Source organism: Malaclemys terrapin, chromosome 3 (genome assembly GCF_027887155.1).
Source record: "Malaclemys terrapin pileata isolate rMalTer1 chromosome 3, rMalTer1.hap1, whole genome shotgun sequence".
In the NCBI taxonomy this organism is placed as follows: Eukaryota; Metazoa; Chordata; order Testudines; family Emydidae; genus Malaclemys; species Malaclemys terrapin.
The window spans coordinates 127,620,130-127,639,725 of record NC_071507.1 but is presented as its reverse complement, the minus strand read 5'-3'; the positions used below and the strand labels follow the sequence as shown (position 1 = coordinate 127,639,725).

Here is a 19,596-nt window from a genome sequence, read left to right as displayed (position 1 = left end):
GAAGATGGGGTCTGCAATGGCACCCTGACAGGCTCCTCATTAATCGGGAGCATTACCCTTGAAGGTTCTACTGAGGCTAAACTATCTATAAGCCTGCACGACTTTTCCTGGACCTTTTCTGGTTGGATATCCAGAACCACAAATATCCTCTTCAACAACTCCTGATGGTCCTGGTAATCATAAGGAGGTGGAGAATCGATTCTGCTACCATTGACTCATCAGGGAATGAAGATGAGGAGGCCAAGGACTGGTAAGACTGAGCCTCCTCCAATTCCTCCAGCGGCAGCTCCTGAGAATAAACATCCATATGCATGGTACCAGGTCCAGTACCAACGGTGGGTTGACTCTGGTGTAGGTGCTCACAATGCACAGCTGAAAAAGCAGGATGTGAAGGGTGTTGGGATGCCCTTGATTGAGGAGGGAAACCCCAAGGGTTCCAGAAAGGCCACTGATAGGGCACTGGACTCCAACTATGTCAGGGCCATGGGTCCTTGTGATATGGGCCTTGCTGCAACTGAGGCTGGTATCATGGTGAGTAGGCACTCCATGGGAGCTGCTGAATGTTCCCAGGTTGTGACACGTAAGAATCGACCTCTGAGTCCAATAAGGAGTTCGCTTGTTCTGACTGTGGGGACCTGACCCCATCGGTATTGGGAAGATAGGTTCAGAGCCCGAGGATGGAGGCACTGACAAGATCATGGGTGGTTCCCCCCATCAGTACTGATCTAAGAGGTACGTTAACTATCGGGTCTGAGTACTGTACAATGTGTCAGAGCTGGAGCAGGAAAAATAGACATCGATATCTTTGGCATGGGTGCTGGGTGAAAGTCCTGAATGGCCAGGGAAATGGGTACTGACAGGTTCAACAACTCTCTAGCGGCTGCATAAGCTTTGGATGTGGACAGCACTGGGAAAGACTCCTGATCCTGCAGTACGGATATCTGAGCAAACACTGAGGCAGAAACTGCAGGAGTCAGTCTTGATAGGCCTGACTTGAGCTATAGAGAGACAATGATCTTCCATGACTTGAGGCCTGCACTGGCAAGTGCCTCTTATTTGAGCACACGTACATGTCCTTACATGAGCTAGACTTCTGCTCCAAAGATTTTTAAGTATCTTGTGCTGAGTCCTTAAAGATTTATGGTGCCTTTTCTTTGATACTGGCAATAACAATCTCTTCCCTCAGTACAGCCAAACCAGGAGAAGCACTGCTAACCCGTTCTGAAGGCTCTAATGGTGGATGGCGCACTGATTCCAAGAGTAAATCCTTAATTCTGGCTGCCCTGTCCTTCTTAGAGCAGGGCTTAAACCTCTTACAAATGTGACATTTGTCACTGACCCAAGCTTCCCCCAAGCACTTAAGACAGATGGAGTGCGGGTTGTTGGCAGGCATTGATTTGCTGCAAGAGCAATAGGACTTGTAGCCCAGAGTCCGAAGTATGACTCCGGTACTGGCACCAGCACAATTATCAACTATTAATCTAATTCTAAACTATGCTAAGACTCTCAAAAGTAACCAATAGGTACTATGTACAAGAAGAAATGAAGGACTTGCAAAAACAAGAACAGCCGCTCCAGCAACCATCATGGGGGGCAACTGAGGGGATTCAGGGGTAGTTCTGCCATTAATACCTGCACACAGTAGTGTGAGGCAGCAGAGGATGCTTGAGTTGCCCCAATGGATACTGCTAAGGAAAATATCTCTGACAACTGTGCACTGCGCAACAAAAATTGTCTGGGCTAGTAAATTTACTTGACAGTTCTGTAAGGCTCACTCTCTCTCTCACCCCCACCCTGATGGACTACTGTGTTCAATTCTGGGTGCCACACGTTACGAAAGATTTGGATAAATTGGAGACAGTCCAGATAAAAGGTTTAGAAAACCTGAACTATGAGGAAAGGTTAAAAAAAACCAGTGCAGGTTTAGTCTTGAGAAAAGAAGACTGAGGGGGACCTGATAGTCTTCAAATACGTTAAGGGTTTTTATAAAGAGGGATGGTGGTCAATTGTTCTCCATGTCCACTGAAAGAGGACAAGTAGTAATGGACTTAATCTGTAGCAAGGGAGATTTAGATTAGATATTAGGAAAAACTTTCAAACTAGGAGGGTAGTTAAGCTCTGGAACACGCTTCCAAGAGAGGTTGTGGAATTCCCATCACTGGAGGTTTTTAAGACCAGGATTGACCTTTCAGAGATGGTCTAGGTTTACTTGGTGGGAGCTGGCTTGACGAACTTTCAAGCCCTACGTTTCTATGATTCTATTAATTGAACATGTATTTGGATTTGCACTGATAACCTTTACTCATAATGAGATGTTTTTTGTGGAAGCTGCAAAACTATCATCAACTTAAGTTGCATTGATGAGCAAATACATTCTAACACATTACCTAAGAGGATGCATGGTAAATTTCCCATTTTATATTTTGGTGTAATGGTAGCTAATTGAAACACTATTCGCTTGCCAGAAAAACAAAAACAAACAAACAAACAAACCTTTTACCACCCTATTTTCCTTCAGTTAGAATTGCTTCAGTGCTTGCATAATGTCCTTTTTTAGTTTAAAAAGAATTAATTAGTGGACAGATAGAACTGGAATTCTGCAACCTATTCTGGATTCTGCAGATGGAAAATTGCAGTGAGAGGGTAATGGTATTATCACAGCACAGTTTATGAAAGCTTTTGAAACATATCCATCCAAATCTATTTTCATTCAATACATACAGGAGTCTTGTGTCAAGGCTGCAGAATTCCAAGACTCTTAGTCATATGCTGAATTACCATTCTCTAACTTTAAAATGACAAGGCCTCAGTTTGGTTAGAAAGAATGTCTTTTCCTGTATGAGAGTAAGGGCTTGTCTACATTACCCACCGGATCGACAGGCAGCGATCAATCCAGTGGGGGTCGATTTATTGCATCTAGTCTAGATGTGATAAATCGATCGCCGAGCACTCTCCCGTTGACTCCAGTACTCCAACAGGGCGAGAGGCGCAGGCAGAGTCGACGAGAGAGCGTCTGCCGTCAACTTACCGCAGTGAAGACACAACAGTAAGTAGATCTAAGTACCTCGACTTCAGCTACGTTATTCACGTAGCTGAAGTTGTGTAACTTAGATCAATCCCCCCCCCAATGTAGACCAGGCCTAAGGTTATATTCACCTATGAGAATGTGTCTAACAAGGCTCCCTACTGGGACTCCGTCTCTTTGCCCACAGCACATGACGATAGTCTCAGAACTGTCAGTCATAAATGAAGAAGTACTCATAAGCCCCCCTCCTGGCCTCTACCCCCACGTTTTACCTTGAAGTTGAACAGCAGAAAAGGCAACAGAAGAGCTCCCACCTCAAATGTGAATTTCTGTCCCTTTAGTTTACAGCATTATCTCTCTTTCATTTTCTAAATGACCTTTGAAGGCTAATTAGCTTAGCCATTTTAATTTGATTCTGGTCATCACTCCATCTACAGGCACCAAAATGGCCAACATGTCTAAGAAGGATAAAATACAGAGGTAGTGCTCTTCTTGTCAGGTACAGCTACAATGTTATGGGGAAGGGGATATCTGTACCACCAGAACCCACATGCTGAAATTCACCAGCAGGGCATCCAAAACTAATACTAATAAATCTTTGCTCCACCTTACCACCAAAAATCTTTCTGACAAGGGGGGGTGGCTTGCACAACTAGGGTAGGAACCCTGGGAGGGTGCTTTCCAAGACTGTTTAGACATGGGGAACCCATGAAATTGATGTAGGCTCACTAGGTGGTGCTAAGTCTTGCCTTTTTTTGGGTGGGTCCTACCTGTTCTTGTCCTCCTTCTTGTGTCATTATTTATTTATTTAGCCTAGGAGCCCCAGTTATGGACCAGAACCCTACAGTGCTAGACACTGGACAAACACACAAGTTTGCATTACACAATCATCCTGTTCTTATCTATTAATCTTATTAGGGAATTACTAGAGGGAAAGAGGAATTTGTAGCTGAAAGCTAATCTCCATGTTTCCAGGACAGCAGTCAAAGAAACACTCGATATCTGGGAATGGGGTTAACCTCTATGTCCTCTGTCTTTGAGTACTCTGCTTCTGTGTTTCTTCATAGATGGCCCTATAACACTGAGCCTAGAGTTTTCCAGAAACTGGGAGAAGAGAGAGGTGAATGACCAATCTAAAAATTATTGTAACACTACAAATTCACTTTAAACTGAATTTATAATTTACCTCTCTAATCTGCTTAATCCAGGCCTCCCTTCCAAGGAACTCCTGATGCAGGACTACAGGAGCAGAATTTAAACTAAAAGCCACAGAGTCACTAGATTTTCCTTTAATGAATGGCTGGAGGTCCGAGTGTAGCTGCAAGAGAGGATGAAAACATTTTTGTTAAATAAAAAAAGATTGGTACAACTTAGTTTTTAGGGACTGAAATGATTAGCTCTAGGTAAATAAAAACTAATTTAAAGAGTAGAAAACCCAGAATGGTGTGAATAACTCCAGTGCAGACTAAATTCACATGACTTCAGGAAAGTAGCACTGCCAGATTAACAAACCAAAAACTTCATATATCAAAAAACTCTTAATATTTAAATTACTATACTTTTACCATATGTCAGACAATTGTGGCCTTAGACTTTTAATATCTATGCAGCCACTTGTGATATCTATGCAGCCACTTGTGATCCTGCTCCTTCAGGAGGAGCCCAACCCTACATATACACATTCAACCATCAGTCAGAGACCCATCTCCAATTCCATGTCCCTTGCTCTATTCCTAAACTGTCCTCCTCTGCTTTGATAGCTGTACTTTGGCTCCACCCTCCTAGCTCCATATTGGGGGAGTGATGGAGGTTGTTTACCAGAGGCTTCAAAAAAGCGAGAACAGCTGGGAAGGGGTATGAAGTCGGCAGGTGGGTAGTAAGGTGAGGGAGTGGGAGAAAGAGAGTTGCTAGTATGTGGTGGTGAGAGTGACCCAGTCATTGATGGGAAGGACTCTGTTCTTTACAATTGTGAGTGGTATAAGAATATTTTCCATTTACCAGGACCTGTGGGAGTTACTTGATGCAATATGAATACATTTCTGATGCACTGAATATTTTATAAACAGTAGTTTTCTGTGACAAGCATATGGCTCTTTATACATATTGCCAAATTGAATAATTACAAGTGAATTCATTTAGAGTAGCCACTAAACTCAGACCCAAAAGAGGCTCAAAAGAAGAAGATTAGAGAGGTTCTCATCTACCCTTTCAGTAGAAGACTGAACAGAGAGGAAAGGCATACCTTATGACTCAGAGACATGTTCTTTCCATACTGAAATGCCATATCCTGGATCTCAGCATCATGCTTTGCTAATTCCATTGCAGCCTGGCAGCTCTTTGCCAACAAGGCACTATGGGATAGGAAAATCTGTTCTTTCCAAGTTGATATTCCAATATCATGTGTAAGACAGTTTTCCTGAAAATGAAATGAAGGCTAAAATGAAAAAGCTGAAACTATGACAATATCAGACATAGGAAATTAAAAACACAGCTATACCACCTAGGAAACTACCACCTACTGTAAATTCCAAGGCTGTGGACTTTAATGCGTCATGCAAAACAGCCACTTACCCAAAGAGTATTCCTGCACGAGGTGATGGGAAAAGTGAAAACATTACAGTGTGTTTTAATTGCTGAGTTGTAGAGCTGCTGCTCCCCCCCAAAAAATAAAGTGGGTAGAGCTTTCAATGATCTTTATAATCGGTTTGCCTCAGAATTTCATGTCACTACAATATGAACATTGGCAGCCAATTACATTCTTACTGACTTGCTGGTTAAAAAGTGTCCTTTGCAACAGACCACTCACTGGTACCTCTCACCAGCAACAAGAACTGACCATTTAAATATTGAGTGGCATTTCTAAGCAACATGTCAAGATATTATATGATTATATTAAATGCTACACTACAGCCTCTTCCTATAAATGCTAATATATATAGGATTTTAATGAAGAAAAAAAAGAGACCAAAGCCCTGTAAAGAATGTTTTGGAGATGTGTCTTTTTTGCTTTTCTATTCTAAAATAAGCAAGTCTTGATTTTTTTTTTTTTACATTAGAAATATCAGGAATGTCAAGTTTCAATTTCTCTGGAGGACTCTGGTAGCTCTCACAGATGTTCATTGTGAGCTACAATGCCTACACTGTAGGATCAAGGATGCTAAACCCTTAACAGTCTCTTTTTATCCAAAACGTTAATTGAATTTATATTTTAACAAAAACAAAAGAAAATACAATCAGTTTTAACAATTTGACTAAAACACTTTTCCCCAATTGTTCAACTCCCTTGGCTCTTGTGATGTCATCCTTTCACTAATCAGTGTCTTCAAAGCTAGATGGAACCTGACATTCTAATTTTTATATATACATATATAAATGTCAAGCCTTCTTTATTAATTATAAAGAAGTAAAAAAGATCTCAAAGTCCAGTTTTTGTGACCCTTTTGCAGGTCCCCTTTAAAAAGGCAAAGGAAACATAGGTTATAAATGTACATATGTAGAAAAATGGTTTCAAAATTTAAATATTAAGCATCATATTTAATTTCTCAATACACTGAAATTTACAGCACTGACTGAGCCAAAAGGTAAAATTTTACAAAGTGAGAAAAGAAACATCTAACAAGACCCCCTCCCCTATAGTTACTTCAATTAAATTGCTTAGAAATGAATAAGAACTAAATCTGTGTGACCTCATAATTTTCTACTGGGTATTATCTGTCATGAATTTTGTAACAAATGAAATAAAATCCCTCTATTCAGCTCCAATCTTCCTCCCTTATGAATACTGCCAAGGAGTGCTGCATTACTGGATAGAAAATAATACGAGACTGATGGGAAAATTAGCAGAATTCTGTTTTGCCAAATAACCAAATATTGTATCAAAATTCCATTGCCTTCAGACACACCCCTGCCCTCTTATAGGGAGGGGAAAGAATAGAAAATGACACGTTTGCTACTATGTATGTGATAATTTACAAAGTCAAGATTAATCTTTAGGTAGGTCCCATTTTACTATGATATTTGCTTTGTAACATCTTAGTTCAGCCCAGAACATATGCAAGTTTCCATGATTGGTAGAATGACAAAAATGATAAATAAGAACTGGTACCAGAAATAAATGTTTGATCATTTTCTCTCTCAGACATAGGTTAATTTAAAAAAATCTGACGACAGGGGAGGGATAGCTCAGTGGTTTGAGCATTGGCCTGCTAAACCAGGGTTATGAGTTCAATCCTTGAGGGGGCCATTTAGGGAACTGGGGTAAAAATCTGTCTGGGGATTGGTCCTGGTTTGAGCAGGGGTTTGGATTAGATGACCTCCTGAGGTCCCTTCCAATGCTGGTATTGTGGGAAGTGACTCAATTTTTTTTTTACTCAGGACCAACCAGCTAAGATAAAAATGTGTGCTTATTAAAGCTTATTGGATGAAGATTAGGACAACCAACTAGCAGTGATTTTGCAATTATTTATTTTAAGCAGCATGAAAAGAGAAGTAAACTAGGAAGTTTAACAAAAACAATCATTTATGAAGTTATAAAGTCCTTAAAATGCTAGCTGTACCAAGCCTCTGAAACATTCACACACCAAATAGAGATTGTGACATCACTATGAACTGCAGCTACTGAAGAGACCCTGCTAACCTTACTCATTGCAAGTAATTCTACAACATTTTCCAAAAGTGCCATCTTTTAGACAAAAATGTAGAAATACTAAGTATTTGTGTGACCTTCATTTAAAGTCTTGAAAATATTTGAGAAAAGTGGAAACTTATTCTGAATTTCTACAATTTTATCTAAAAAATACTTTATTTGGGCTATTAATGTGGGCAAGATTTCACCAGATGAGCTAATTTCCGCTCTTTCTGTAAATCCAGTGCAACTCCAATGAAACCAGTGGATTTATTTATACATTTACAATGACAACACCAAATCTGTCCCTAATAAAAAGTGATTTTGGATACTGATATTTTAAAGATGCTGATTTTTTTTTAAATGTACAAATTTTCACTTTTTGTCCTTAAATGTGGAATCGTGAAAAAGTTGTTAGAAAGATCCGGGCAAAATGTTAACATTTAAAAGCTTACAAATATTACATTGCTTCTACTACAGGTACTTTGAAAAAATGTTCACTACTTTGCTGTTTACTTAATATTTTTTAAAACAACAAAATACGACACAGCTTTTGTGTATATTTAAAATCTTCAAACATCCAAAATACAGATTATAATTTTCTATGCTGAAAAAATATGCTCAAAGGTAACGTATTGCACTCTCTTAACATGGATATTGAGAATCCCCTGCATACATAAAAAAGCATGTTCAGTCTAATAGGAGTTGTCTGAAAAAATATCAGTATAAAAATTTGGGAGCCAATCTATAATACAGTCCAGTCAGAGAAAGTCTTGACACCCTTCTTCCAGTAGCACTCTATGGTAAAAATACTTAAACCAAATACCATGAAGGCAGTCATCTCCTCTCAGTGAAATTTTTGTAAATTGCATTGCAACAACTGGATTAGGAAAAAAACATTGTTTCCCAAACAAAACACCTACAGCTGTGGTTCAGTTCAACAACATTATCTCCTGATAAAGCTTGTCATGTGTCAATTTGGCCACGTTTATACTAGCAAGCTTACTGCGCCGCTGTAAGATAGCTCATGTAGCCGCGCTATGCTCTCCTGTCGATATAATAAAACCACCTAAATGAGCGGCAGTAGCTATGCTGGTGGGAGCGCATCTCTAAATCATTTGAACACATCAAGGAGAAAAACTTTAATTAGCTACAGACTGCAAACTACATGAAAACTGAAGTTACATCTGTGCAGGTGAAATGGGTGGGCTTTCTCCCTTTATGTTTTGAAGCTTCCATATCAGTAAGATGAAGGGGTCACTGGATGGCTCAAAGGACTGATAACAGAATTTGGAACCTTCCACCTTTACATCGCTTTAGTTCATGACCAGACATTTAGTATCTGATGACTGGTTAGTGGCGTATATGAAATAAGGAGGTGGTTTTAGTTGTACTCATTCATAGGAGACATGATGCGTCAAAATCACAAAAGAAACCATCACAACTGGCACCACTGCTGGCTGTGTCGGAGGAGCCAAAAACGGAATGAACAGCGACTGAATTAACCTCTCATCCATGGAGGCAGACCCTCCAGGATATAGTTAAGGCACACTGGGAAAGCCAGTACTGGAAGACTGGTCTCCAGGCCTGTCAATCCAGCACTTTTCTAAGCATTAAATTCAATTGAAACCATACACCTGAAAGTCTAGCAATTGGTTTATTTTTATTATTAGATCTATCTTGTGTACAATATTCATATTCTCTTTGTGCCTTAATGACTTGACAGTTTAAAGTACAAAGAAACAACATTGCCACTTCTCACACTATGCAACCTAACAACTGATGCTTTAAAGGTTTATTTTGAAATATTGATTCAATATTTCAACTGATGCTCCCATTTCACCAACCTCAAGATCAGTAAAGATATTTTCATTTTATACAAATATTTATTGTTTTGATTTTAGAAAGAAATTGGCTTGCTGGGAGGTAAATCCATTCAATTCTCAGACAGTGCTTCCACTGTAAAAATACTCTTTCTAGGCAATGGAAAATAGAAAGAGCTTCTAGAGAATCGTCACGTTTTACACCAAGATTTTTACCACTTATACCTATCATATTTATGGTAGCAAATATTAAATTAATTGTATGTACTTAATACAAAGTAGCACTTAAATTTTTTCCCCCTCTCACCAAATCACCTTAAAGTAGCTCAAACTGATTTCTGTGTCTCCCAGAGAAGAACTAGATGGTATTTATATAAATACGTGTCATGATTCATTTGTAAGCATTTTCAGCACTGCATACAAATGTTACAAAACACATACCTTATTGGAGTGCTCCAAAATGCATAGCAAGAACTGGCAGGACTCAAAGTCACACCTTCTGGATGAAAAATTCAGAATACATTTTATAACTAATGTTTTTTATTTTGATACACAGCAGCACTTGCTTTGTCACCTAATCTTGCACAATGTGAGACCGTCTAATCCATTTACAACTCAAAACTTTGGTCTAATCCTCATTAGAATAAAAATGCATAGATAAATCAAGCAGATTTTAATTTTGATTCAATCTCAGCATTTGAGTTTTAAATTGGATGGTTCAACAACTTCTATTCTACACAGAAGGATAAAAATAAGTCAATAAAATTATGGATCTCTAATGGGAGCAACACATTTATCCTACAAAACGTTTTCATTTGACTGATGGAAGCTTTAACAGATGTCTTCCTGCTTGTTGGACATGACAGGGCATGTTTTATTGGTCTATTAATACATGCCTTCAGTGCTTTGTGAGGAACAAGGGTAAGCGCAAATGGGCCAATAAAACACATGCTGGAATGCTCCAATACTTTCATCATGACTCTCTAAAACAATAGAATTTTTTTAAAAAGATGGTTGGGAAAAGTTAAATTTTAAACATAACCTTTTACTACAAAAAGTAGTTCATCATGGAGTACTGCTTCAGACTTCCTAGAAAAGAGTAAAATTAGAGAAAGAAAAAAACAGATCTGTGCTAGCCTTTCATTTATGTGGGGTTTTTTCCTCTTTAATTTTCACTTTCATTTTGCGGCGACTCTCTAATTCAAATTTCTCTTCAGCCCATTTTTGCCCCACAACAGAAGCACTTTTTAAAAAATGGCTAGATTTCTTGCTGGAGCATGAGCCTGACTGTTGTGCTGTTAGAAGGAGGCTACTTTTTGGTTTGTACTAAGAAGTTGTTTGATTTACCTCCTTAAGTAAAAGTTGAAAGCAAGCCAGTTGCCTACAGTGTACAAAGCATGGCAGCTGAGTGGGAAATGAAATGCAACTTTCCCTTTAAAATTTACTCATCTGAGAAGGGCTGGTGACCAAGCATCAAAGAAAAGTGCGGCATCCCAGCTCCACCAACCCTCTGTGCTTCGCAGGTGGATGAGCCTCACTGACGAATTATTTTCAATTCAAAAGCTATATTGGGAGCATTTAAAGGAAAAGTGCATCCATTTTGATGAGTACAATAGGCTAAAAGTTCATGAGGGAAAGAAGTACTTGCATTAATAAACTGTGGCTGTTTTTAAAATGATGGCTTAACAATTGTGTAGCGCTAATATTTAAATAATGTTTAATTTTAAAATATTAAAATGGCTTTTCTGCTGACTGACCACTAATAAAGTGCATTAGAAATTAATATGCAGCCTTACACAGCATTCCCATTCCACTGTTAAAAAAACAACACACTCAAGCTGGGTGTCTCTAGCACGAGACCTTGTGAATATTCATATTCAGGAGCTAAGGAAAAGTAGTGCAGTTTTCCTTTTCAAAAAGCTCCTGATTTTTCATTTAAGTGAGTAAGAATGATCTGGTAGGTAAAGTGCAAGACTAAGAACCAGTGCATCTAAGTTCTTGGCTCTGCTACAGCTTGCTGCATTACTTTGAAAAAGTAACTTTAGTTTTCTGTATCTCAGCTTCCCCATCTGTAAAATGGGGGCAGCAATACTTTCCCTACTCACAGGAGTTTTGAGGCTTCCTTTGTTAACAAGTGTGAAGTGCTTTGAGAGCCTCAGATGGAGGCACTCTAGAAGTGCAAGAGTATATTACAAACCTCTTCTAAAATATTTGCATGTTTTAGAAGGCCTACTCACTCCTAAAGAGCTGAGCATGGAGGCTCGGATCACCATCAGTGGTATTTTTCTTTATATAAAACATATAAACAGGGTGATGAAACAGGGCAACCACGCCCACAACTGAACCTTCAAGAAAAAGACCATTTTGACACTGCTATTCATTGCAGTCCACAGTGTGTAAGAGGCACCTTGGTTGGTTTGAACTTTTAATTTCAACTAGATGTAGGTTTGAGAAAATGGAAGACAATTGGGAGAATCTCTTCCACTCACACTCATAAAACTAAACTTTAGGCTGCCTTTGCAACTAAAGCCTATAGCTTTTGGTTTAAAGTATCGCTCAAAATAACAGAGAAAGGGAGGAAACTATTTTTATTTGCCCATTTCAGTTACATAATGGTTTTAACTCACTATACAAATAAGATGATGATGAAGAATGGTCAACTAAAAAGTGGTAAAATGGGCTGGTCACAGGATTATGTATGGCTTTGCAAAGGAAAAATGATAGTCAGAGCTGTCATATAATTGCATCCAATAAATGTCTTCAAGGAGTCTATAAAGGCCAATCTGCTTAGGGCAAAAATACATTTAATCTTTATAAAGGGTCATCCAAAGATGGTATAACAAAAACATTCCAAGGGACCATAGGCCTAATGTATCAGAGAAGAGTGAATTATGGCAAATTATGTAGTTGACTGTAAAAGATAGCTTAAATCTAACAATTAAAGTGGACATCTAGTGCAGCTCACAGACTTTTGAACAAAAGGTGTTGAACAAAATGTTGTATAGCACATGATGGTTGTAAGCACCATTTTATGGTCATACTTCTCACTTGAAACTCAATTTTTCTGCCTCAGACTTTAAAAATATTCTGTTTTTCCAAATTCATAACAGAAGAGACTCTATTATGAAGAATGTTATCTACTAACATCTCTATAAGAGAAACAGAAGTTATCTGGCACTGGAGATTACAGTGACATGGTAAATTATTACATTACTCTTTTACATCTGGTAACTTCAGTTCAGATTGTAGATTTGGTCACATATTGTGATTTTTTGTTGCAACTAAGATGGGACCATCAAATAACGTAGCACATGTGGCAATGTTTGCTCAAGACATGTCCAGGACATGGATGCAGGCAGAAAGGGGTGCTGTACTGGCAGAGTAATGTGGGGAAGCTAGCAAAGATAATATGTGTAATTATGAAACAAGCCTCAGTGTTCTCCAATTGGTTGAATAGACCATAAAGGAAGTAAAGTACAGGTAGATATCACACTTGTGTTTGATATGGGCTTGACTGGTGGCCATATCTGACCAACTAAAAGTCTAATCTTTAGATACTATACTATGTGTTAATTTATATATTACAATGTACTAATTACGTTTAAATTAATCTGGTTTCTTTTAGTACTCCCAACTCTTGCCAGACAGAATAGTTCATTGCTTACTATAAAAAAACCCATTATTTTGGTATGTTTAACTTGACATTGTGCAGCTGGGCTCAGTGCATCTTACACTTTCCCCATAACCTATGCTTGTTGAGTGCTTTATAAGTATGGTAGAACATTCCATTTTTCATGCTCTTCTGAGGTAGTATGATTGTCTCCTGACACAGCCCTCAGACCAACATGCTTCCAAGTAAAGAGAAATAGGACTAAGACCTGCTGCAATGGCAGACACCCAAAAAAGTTGAGAACATTTCTAGTAATACAGAGGATGTGGTTAATCTAAAAGGTGCAAATGAAATCACAGTGAAGCAGCCCCATTGCTAAAGTTAACTATGGGAACTTTACCCTTAAAAAAGCTATTTTAAGTAAAACATAGCTGAGGTTTGGTTGTATTTAGAAAAACCTGCCTGGCTTATATAAAATACAATTTTAAAAGTTCTTTTAACATATTTGTATTAATAAAAATATGATTTTCCTTTTAAAATATAACCTTGCATATAGAGCTTGAGAGAGGTAGCTTAATTGGCAAACTGGAAAACTGAAGTCATCTGTTTGTCTACAGATTAGGTCAGGGGTGGCAAACCTGAGCCTGAGAAGGAGCCAGAATTTATCAATGTACATTGCCAAAGAGCCACAGTAATATGTCAGCAGCCCCCCATCAGCTCCCCTGCCCCCTCTCCCAGTGCCTCCTGCCCACCAGCAGCCCCGATGATGAGCGCCTCCATCTCCCTCCCTACACTTCTCAATCAGCTGTTCCGTGGCATGCAGGAAGCTCGGGGGGGGGGCGGGGGGGAGGGAGAGATGAGGGCATGACAGGCTTAGGGGAGGGGGCGGGAAGGGGTGGAGTGGGGACAGGGCCTGTGGCAGAGCCAGGGGTTGAGCAGTGAGCACCCCCGGCACATTGGAAAGTTGGCACTTGTAGCTCCAGCCCCAGCGTCGGTGCCTATACAAAGAGCCGCATATTAACTTCTGAAGAGTTGCATGTGGGTCCGGAGCAACAGGTTGGCCACCCCTGGATTTAGGTATAGCAGATGCAGAAGTAGTTCAAACTTCCCACATAGTTTTGTTCATGTGCCTCAACCCTAACCTAGAGGGATAACTTCTAGGAGTGAGAGAATAAGACATCCTCCATGCCCTTTTAACCTTTGGCTGATGTAGGACTACCATTAACGTGGATGTCAAGTGTGATGGTAATTTATATGATCTAGACTTATATCCACTTGGAACTAAACTGAGATAACTCATTTCACTTGCTCTGAACAACAAAACAGCAGTGATTAACCTGAGCTCTATTTTAAACTGAAGACTTACAAGTGAGAGGCTCCATATGCCATGACTTACCCCCCAAGCCATCTTGCCTCCCAATGTTATTCCTTTAAGATTAATATTTCTGAAATGGTTTGCTCATCTGAGATTGGTTTGTTTCTATTAATATGCTCCACTTAAAAATATCATAGCTTACAATGTGCATATACACACACTTGTGATCATCTCAATAGTGTAAATCCATGCGCTTTGATAGAGTAAAAACATGCTATTAGGTGAAATGAAGAGGTAATAATAATGAGGAATCTAAAATATGAACTTCCCAATACACACAATGTTAAGAGATAATCATGGTAAATGAAACAAGATTTCTTAATTTACCATTCTGCCAAAATGAAATTGTTTTAATAAGTATAGCCAAACACTTCTTTGAAAGTTCTGTTAAATGAATCAAAAATCTTAATTCCAGTTTCATCACAAGAATCAAAGCAGTTCATCAGAGTTCCTGCCATGCAGCAAAGTAACAACAGTAGTGTGGCATATTTGTATTTGTCTTTGAAATGAACTTTGCACTTCAGAGTCATGTAAATGTTTGAACCATTTTCTTTGACCAGGTCAATTACTGTCTGTGATACATGCAAGAATGACTTTTTTAAAGAGGAGCATAGCACAGCTCCTTGTGCCTCAGCATGAGACTTCCATTTAGCTCACCTAATAAAGCTGCTATATTTAGGAGTAGAAAAGTCCTGGTTTAAATTTTGGCTTCAGTGGCTGCGAATTGCATACACCGAAGCAGCCAGGATATGAAAAATTACGTGACCTAGCAAAATCTACATATACAATGTATTTGTCCACCAGTTCACAGACACGTTGGTCCCCATTTTTTAAACCTTTTAATATTAATGAATATATGTTTCCAGTCCACTATTTTCAGGTATTCCTATGTGATTGTTTTAACAGAACCCTTACTAGCGGCATTACTGACTGAGGTATGTTTAGCGTCCATGGTAACTGCAATTTTCTTTGTTTACTAATTAAAAATTACAGAATCTCTCTAAGCATTTCTAGTGGTGCCCATCACCCATTATGGGAGAATTGAGGTGCTATACTAAAAGTATTTCTGAAGCTTGTTGGGACTGTAATTAGTCCTTTCCCCCATTCCCTTAAAACAAACAAAAAAGTCATCATGCTATTTCCTACTGTCACACATTTATTTAAAACCAACCACTTGAGTAAAGTGCAAGGACTTAAAAGTCTTACCGCTGATAAGTTAGAATTGTCATAGTATATTCCTTGCACTAAGTCACCAATTGCACTTGATATGAGCTCCACAACCTGGAAAACAAAACAAAAAATACCCCAACATTATTTTTTAAATATGATCAATTACCTGATTGTCAACAGAGTGCCTAGAAGCCTCACTAACATTCCTTGCAGGATCATGGCTTCGAAAGACTGCATAGGCTACCAGAAGAGATTCTGGCAAGATTATTTTTTGCCACCTAATAAGGAAGAAACCAGATCCAAATCTCCATACTGGAACCTTGAGCAAAGTCCTTTCTCTTTACATCAAAGCTTTAAGTTAATACAAATGAGAACCAAGTAATATTTATTTTCCTAAGAGTGTGAACTATAAAGTATATCCTCACAAGGATATACACAGTACTCCTAAATCCCAGTTCATGAATATGAGACAATAATCCCATCTGGGTTTGTTGGGCTTTTTTGCTGCCAAGTAGATATTTCACTATATACCTCACTGGGAGCTGCTAAAATTCTAATCTTCACTGATAATACAGAAGAAGTCAGAATCCATCAAAAGCTAACCTTTCAAATATGGTCATTTGGTATTTGAGTGTACTGGGAATGCTCTGTGGATGTATTTAGTGCATGGCCTAAGGGTCAGCTGTACTCAGAGTGAAACAGTCTGCAACACAGGAATGTTTAAATCAGATTTATCAATCTGTATTATCTTCAGGCTTCAGACTTTTTATTTCATTCAAGCGAAGCCTAAAAATCTGAACTTGATCCAGAATGTAAAACAAGCAGTCCATAGTCTCACTGGAACTACTGTACAATTTAGAACTGTGTGCATGAACGGTCTTAATTGGAACAAAATACTGGGATTTACTGTAAAATTAAATGCAGCCATTTCAAATGAGCACACCTTAAGGCTATCCCTTTAGTTGTGCTCACAAAGTTTTAATTTCTTGAATGTTTAATTTCCTATGTGTATGATTCTATATCTGATTCCCCTCTTTGCTTCCTAAAATTCAGTCTAGTTCTTATTGAATTAAAGGATTTTGTTTCAGCTTGTATCATTCTTGTAATTGAAGACATTAAGCTAAATGATAAAGCCCCAAACAGAAATTTCAATGTTGAGGCTTGCTTTATTTGCTAATAAAAACACATTCTGATGCTAGCTTTAAGTATTTGCAACAAAGCTTTTTTAAACAGTAATTCTGATATATATGCCTACACAGAGAGAGAGAGAGAGAGAGAGAGAGAACGAACTTTAGAAATGGTGCTCATTAGCGTCTCTTTTTTCTCTCCGTGTGATGCATATGGGTTAATTTGTAAGACCTATAAAAACAGTCTCTTAAAAAAAAAAAAATCATGTTGCCATTTAGGTAACCAGATACTTAAGAAATATTGTAGCAATATGAGCTGCAGAGGAACTGAAAGGACAATGATCCTACAGTGTTACCAGATGTGTTGAGTTATTTAAGTGGGGAACAGAGAAAATGAGGGGCTTTTTTTGAAGGTATCAGATAAGCCCTATTCCCAAATCCAGAAGGATTGAGTATCGCCAATAGGTCTATGAAAGTCTGTAACCAAATGCCCAGCATCAGATTGTATTACAGTTTATACAAGCAACATCCCAAGATTCTTCTGATGGCTGAGACACATAATACAGATCAATCACTCACTAAAAAATGTTATGGTTTGTGAAACAGTCTGAGCTCATAGACCTATACTGGTAATACGAAGAGGAATTTACAAAGACATTGAGTCCTACTCTAAATGTCAAAGTGATAGTATGAACTTTTAACAATGCATCTGGCTGTGGATAACCAGACCTTTTCCTCGCTCCTCTGAAACTTTAAACTGAGCAGGACCAAATGAAACATTCTGTTTTGGGGTTTCTCTCTCCACCCGCCCCCAAAAAACAATTCCATTAGCAAATGACAATTTTGCTGACTTAAGTGACTAAAATGATCTCCATGAAAATGTTTATCAAAACTCGTGCCTAATTTTCTTGCAATTTATATTATGTTTTTTTTTATTGATAGAATTCTAGGTGACTATATACATAAAATACAGTTTAAACCACTACTATATATTAGGTGAAAGATATTAAATGCTAGTAATATCGCAAATGCTGCCTCCTTTCATCCCCACCCTGAAAGCACTCAGTTTCCATACATTTAAAAAAAAAAAACCCTGCAAGATCACACAGACCCTTGGTAGGGATGACAACTTATTTTCAAGACCAGGATGGGACACTTGTCTTTAAAAGACTGTCACTTCATCAGATCTTAATCTGCGCTCTGAAAAAGTATCTGCTGTGCAACATTAGTGGGCTGGAGCTTTGGGCTGCAGGGAAAGCCATGGAAAACAAGACCAGTTATGCTTCTAAGTGTGTCCCAAATGGTTTTAAAGAAAACACAAAAGTTAGGGTCAACAGCATTTAAACAGTCAAATAAATAACAATATCAAGCTCTTATATAATGTTTTACAAAGGAGGCAAGTAACAGTATTCCTATTTTAATGATGGGGAAATTGAGGCACAAAGAGGTGAAGTGACTTGCCCAATGTCACTCAGCAGGCCATTGGCAGAGCCAGGACTAGAAGACAGGTCTCCTGAGTCCCAGTCCAGTGATCTATCCACTAGCCCACACTGCCTAGTTCCATACACTGACATCTTTTTTGATAGAAGAAAGTTGTATGTTAACTTTGACTATTTAGGGGTCCACACCTGACCCTCTCATTTGTCTTCACTTTGATATGTTTTAGCTCCCTCTTAGGCAGGTTCCACCATGAGCAGGGCATGGGGCCAGCTGTACTAGCTATCTGAATAGGTTGCTCCTGCTTCAAAGAGCAGCAGCCCACAGAGACCAAAGGCAGAATGGAAAGGAGAAGCAGCTGTTCGTGCTTGTGCCCCTCAATTAATCTGAGAAGCTTGAGGAGCACAGGGGCTATGGAAAGCTCTCCCTTCCACTTCAACTGGCAATGTGGTGGGATGGGGAAACAGCCCCTTTAACCCCTCCCTTAACCTAATAAATCTGATGGAGGTTGAGGAAAATTCTCCCCAGTTCTAACAGTCATAGCTGGGGAGAGGGAGGAAGAAAAGAAGCATGTGTGAATCCCCCACTCCAGAAACCTAGAGTAGCAGCTTAAGATGATGATGAAAAACTCCTATCCCAAATATGGCAGTGACATCTGCAGGGTGGGAATCACTGACCAGGAAGATTTGTAATCTGTTCATAATTAAATTGGTCCTGAATTCTTTCCTGAGAGCCCCACCAAGCTATGTGAACTCTCCTAGCAGCCCTGTGATCTGCCTCCAGAAAATAGAGGGAAACAAGAACGTGCTTGTGTGTTCACCAAGCCTTTTCTCTGCAAATGCCCTGGTGGGTGAAAGCGTGAGTCCTCATCTCCTCTCTCATCCCTGCAAGATCAAAGGGCTGCTAGGAGGGAGAACAATGGGCCAGTCGGGCAACAGCAGGAACAGGGAGCTTAGTACTCAGTGCCCATTTCATTATAACTAGCTTGTTAAGCTCCCCCACACCCTTCTCCTCCCTATTTCCAGATATCTGTGCCATCTTTTTACTGAAGGGTGTTTTCCCAACTTCTTCCTACAGTGTTGCCAGCTTCTTCTAGTGCCCCTCCCTCACCCAGCTTTAGATGTTTTAGAACTGTGTGTTTTAGAATTAAGTAAAAAGCAACAGAGGGTCCTGTGGCACTTTTAAGACTAACAGAAGTATTGGAGCATAAGCTTTCGTGGGTGAATGCCCACTTCATCAGACGCAAGTAATGGAAATTTCCAGAGGCAGGTATAAATCAGTATGGAGATAACGAGGTTAGTTCAATCAGGGAGGGTGAGGTGCTCTGCTAGCAGTTGAGGTGTGAACACCAAGGGAGGAGAAACTGCTTTTGTAGTTGGATAGCCATTCACAGTCTTTGTTTAAT

At 39.1% G+C, this 19,596-nt stretch overlaps 1 protein-coding gene across 2 annotated transcripts in view; it reads right to left on the bottom strand.

The window, feature by feature from the left end:
- The window catches only part of PDSS2 (decaprenyl diphosphate synthase subunit 2), a 164,787-nt gene that overhangs the window by 21,201 nt on the left and 123,990 nt on the right, over positions 1-19,596 (bottom strand). The window contains exons 4-6 of one of the 2 annotated variants that reach the window (XM_054023858.1): positions 15,664-15,738; positions 5,268-5,441; positions 4,212-4,343 (exon numbers count right to left, since the gene is read on the bottom strand). In XM_054023858.1, the coding sequence (XP_053879833.1) occupies positions 4,212-4,343; positions 5,268-5,441; positions 15,664-15,738 (381 nt within the window). The remainder of the gene's footprint in view (positions 1-4,211; positions 4,344-5,267; positions 5,442-15,663; positions 15,739-19,596) is intronic. The other variant, XM_054023859.1, reaches the window with a different exon arrangement.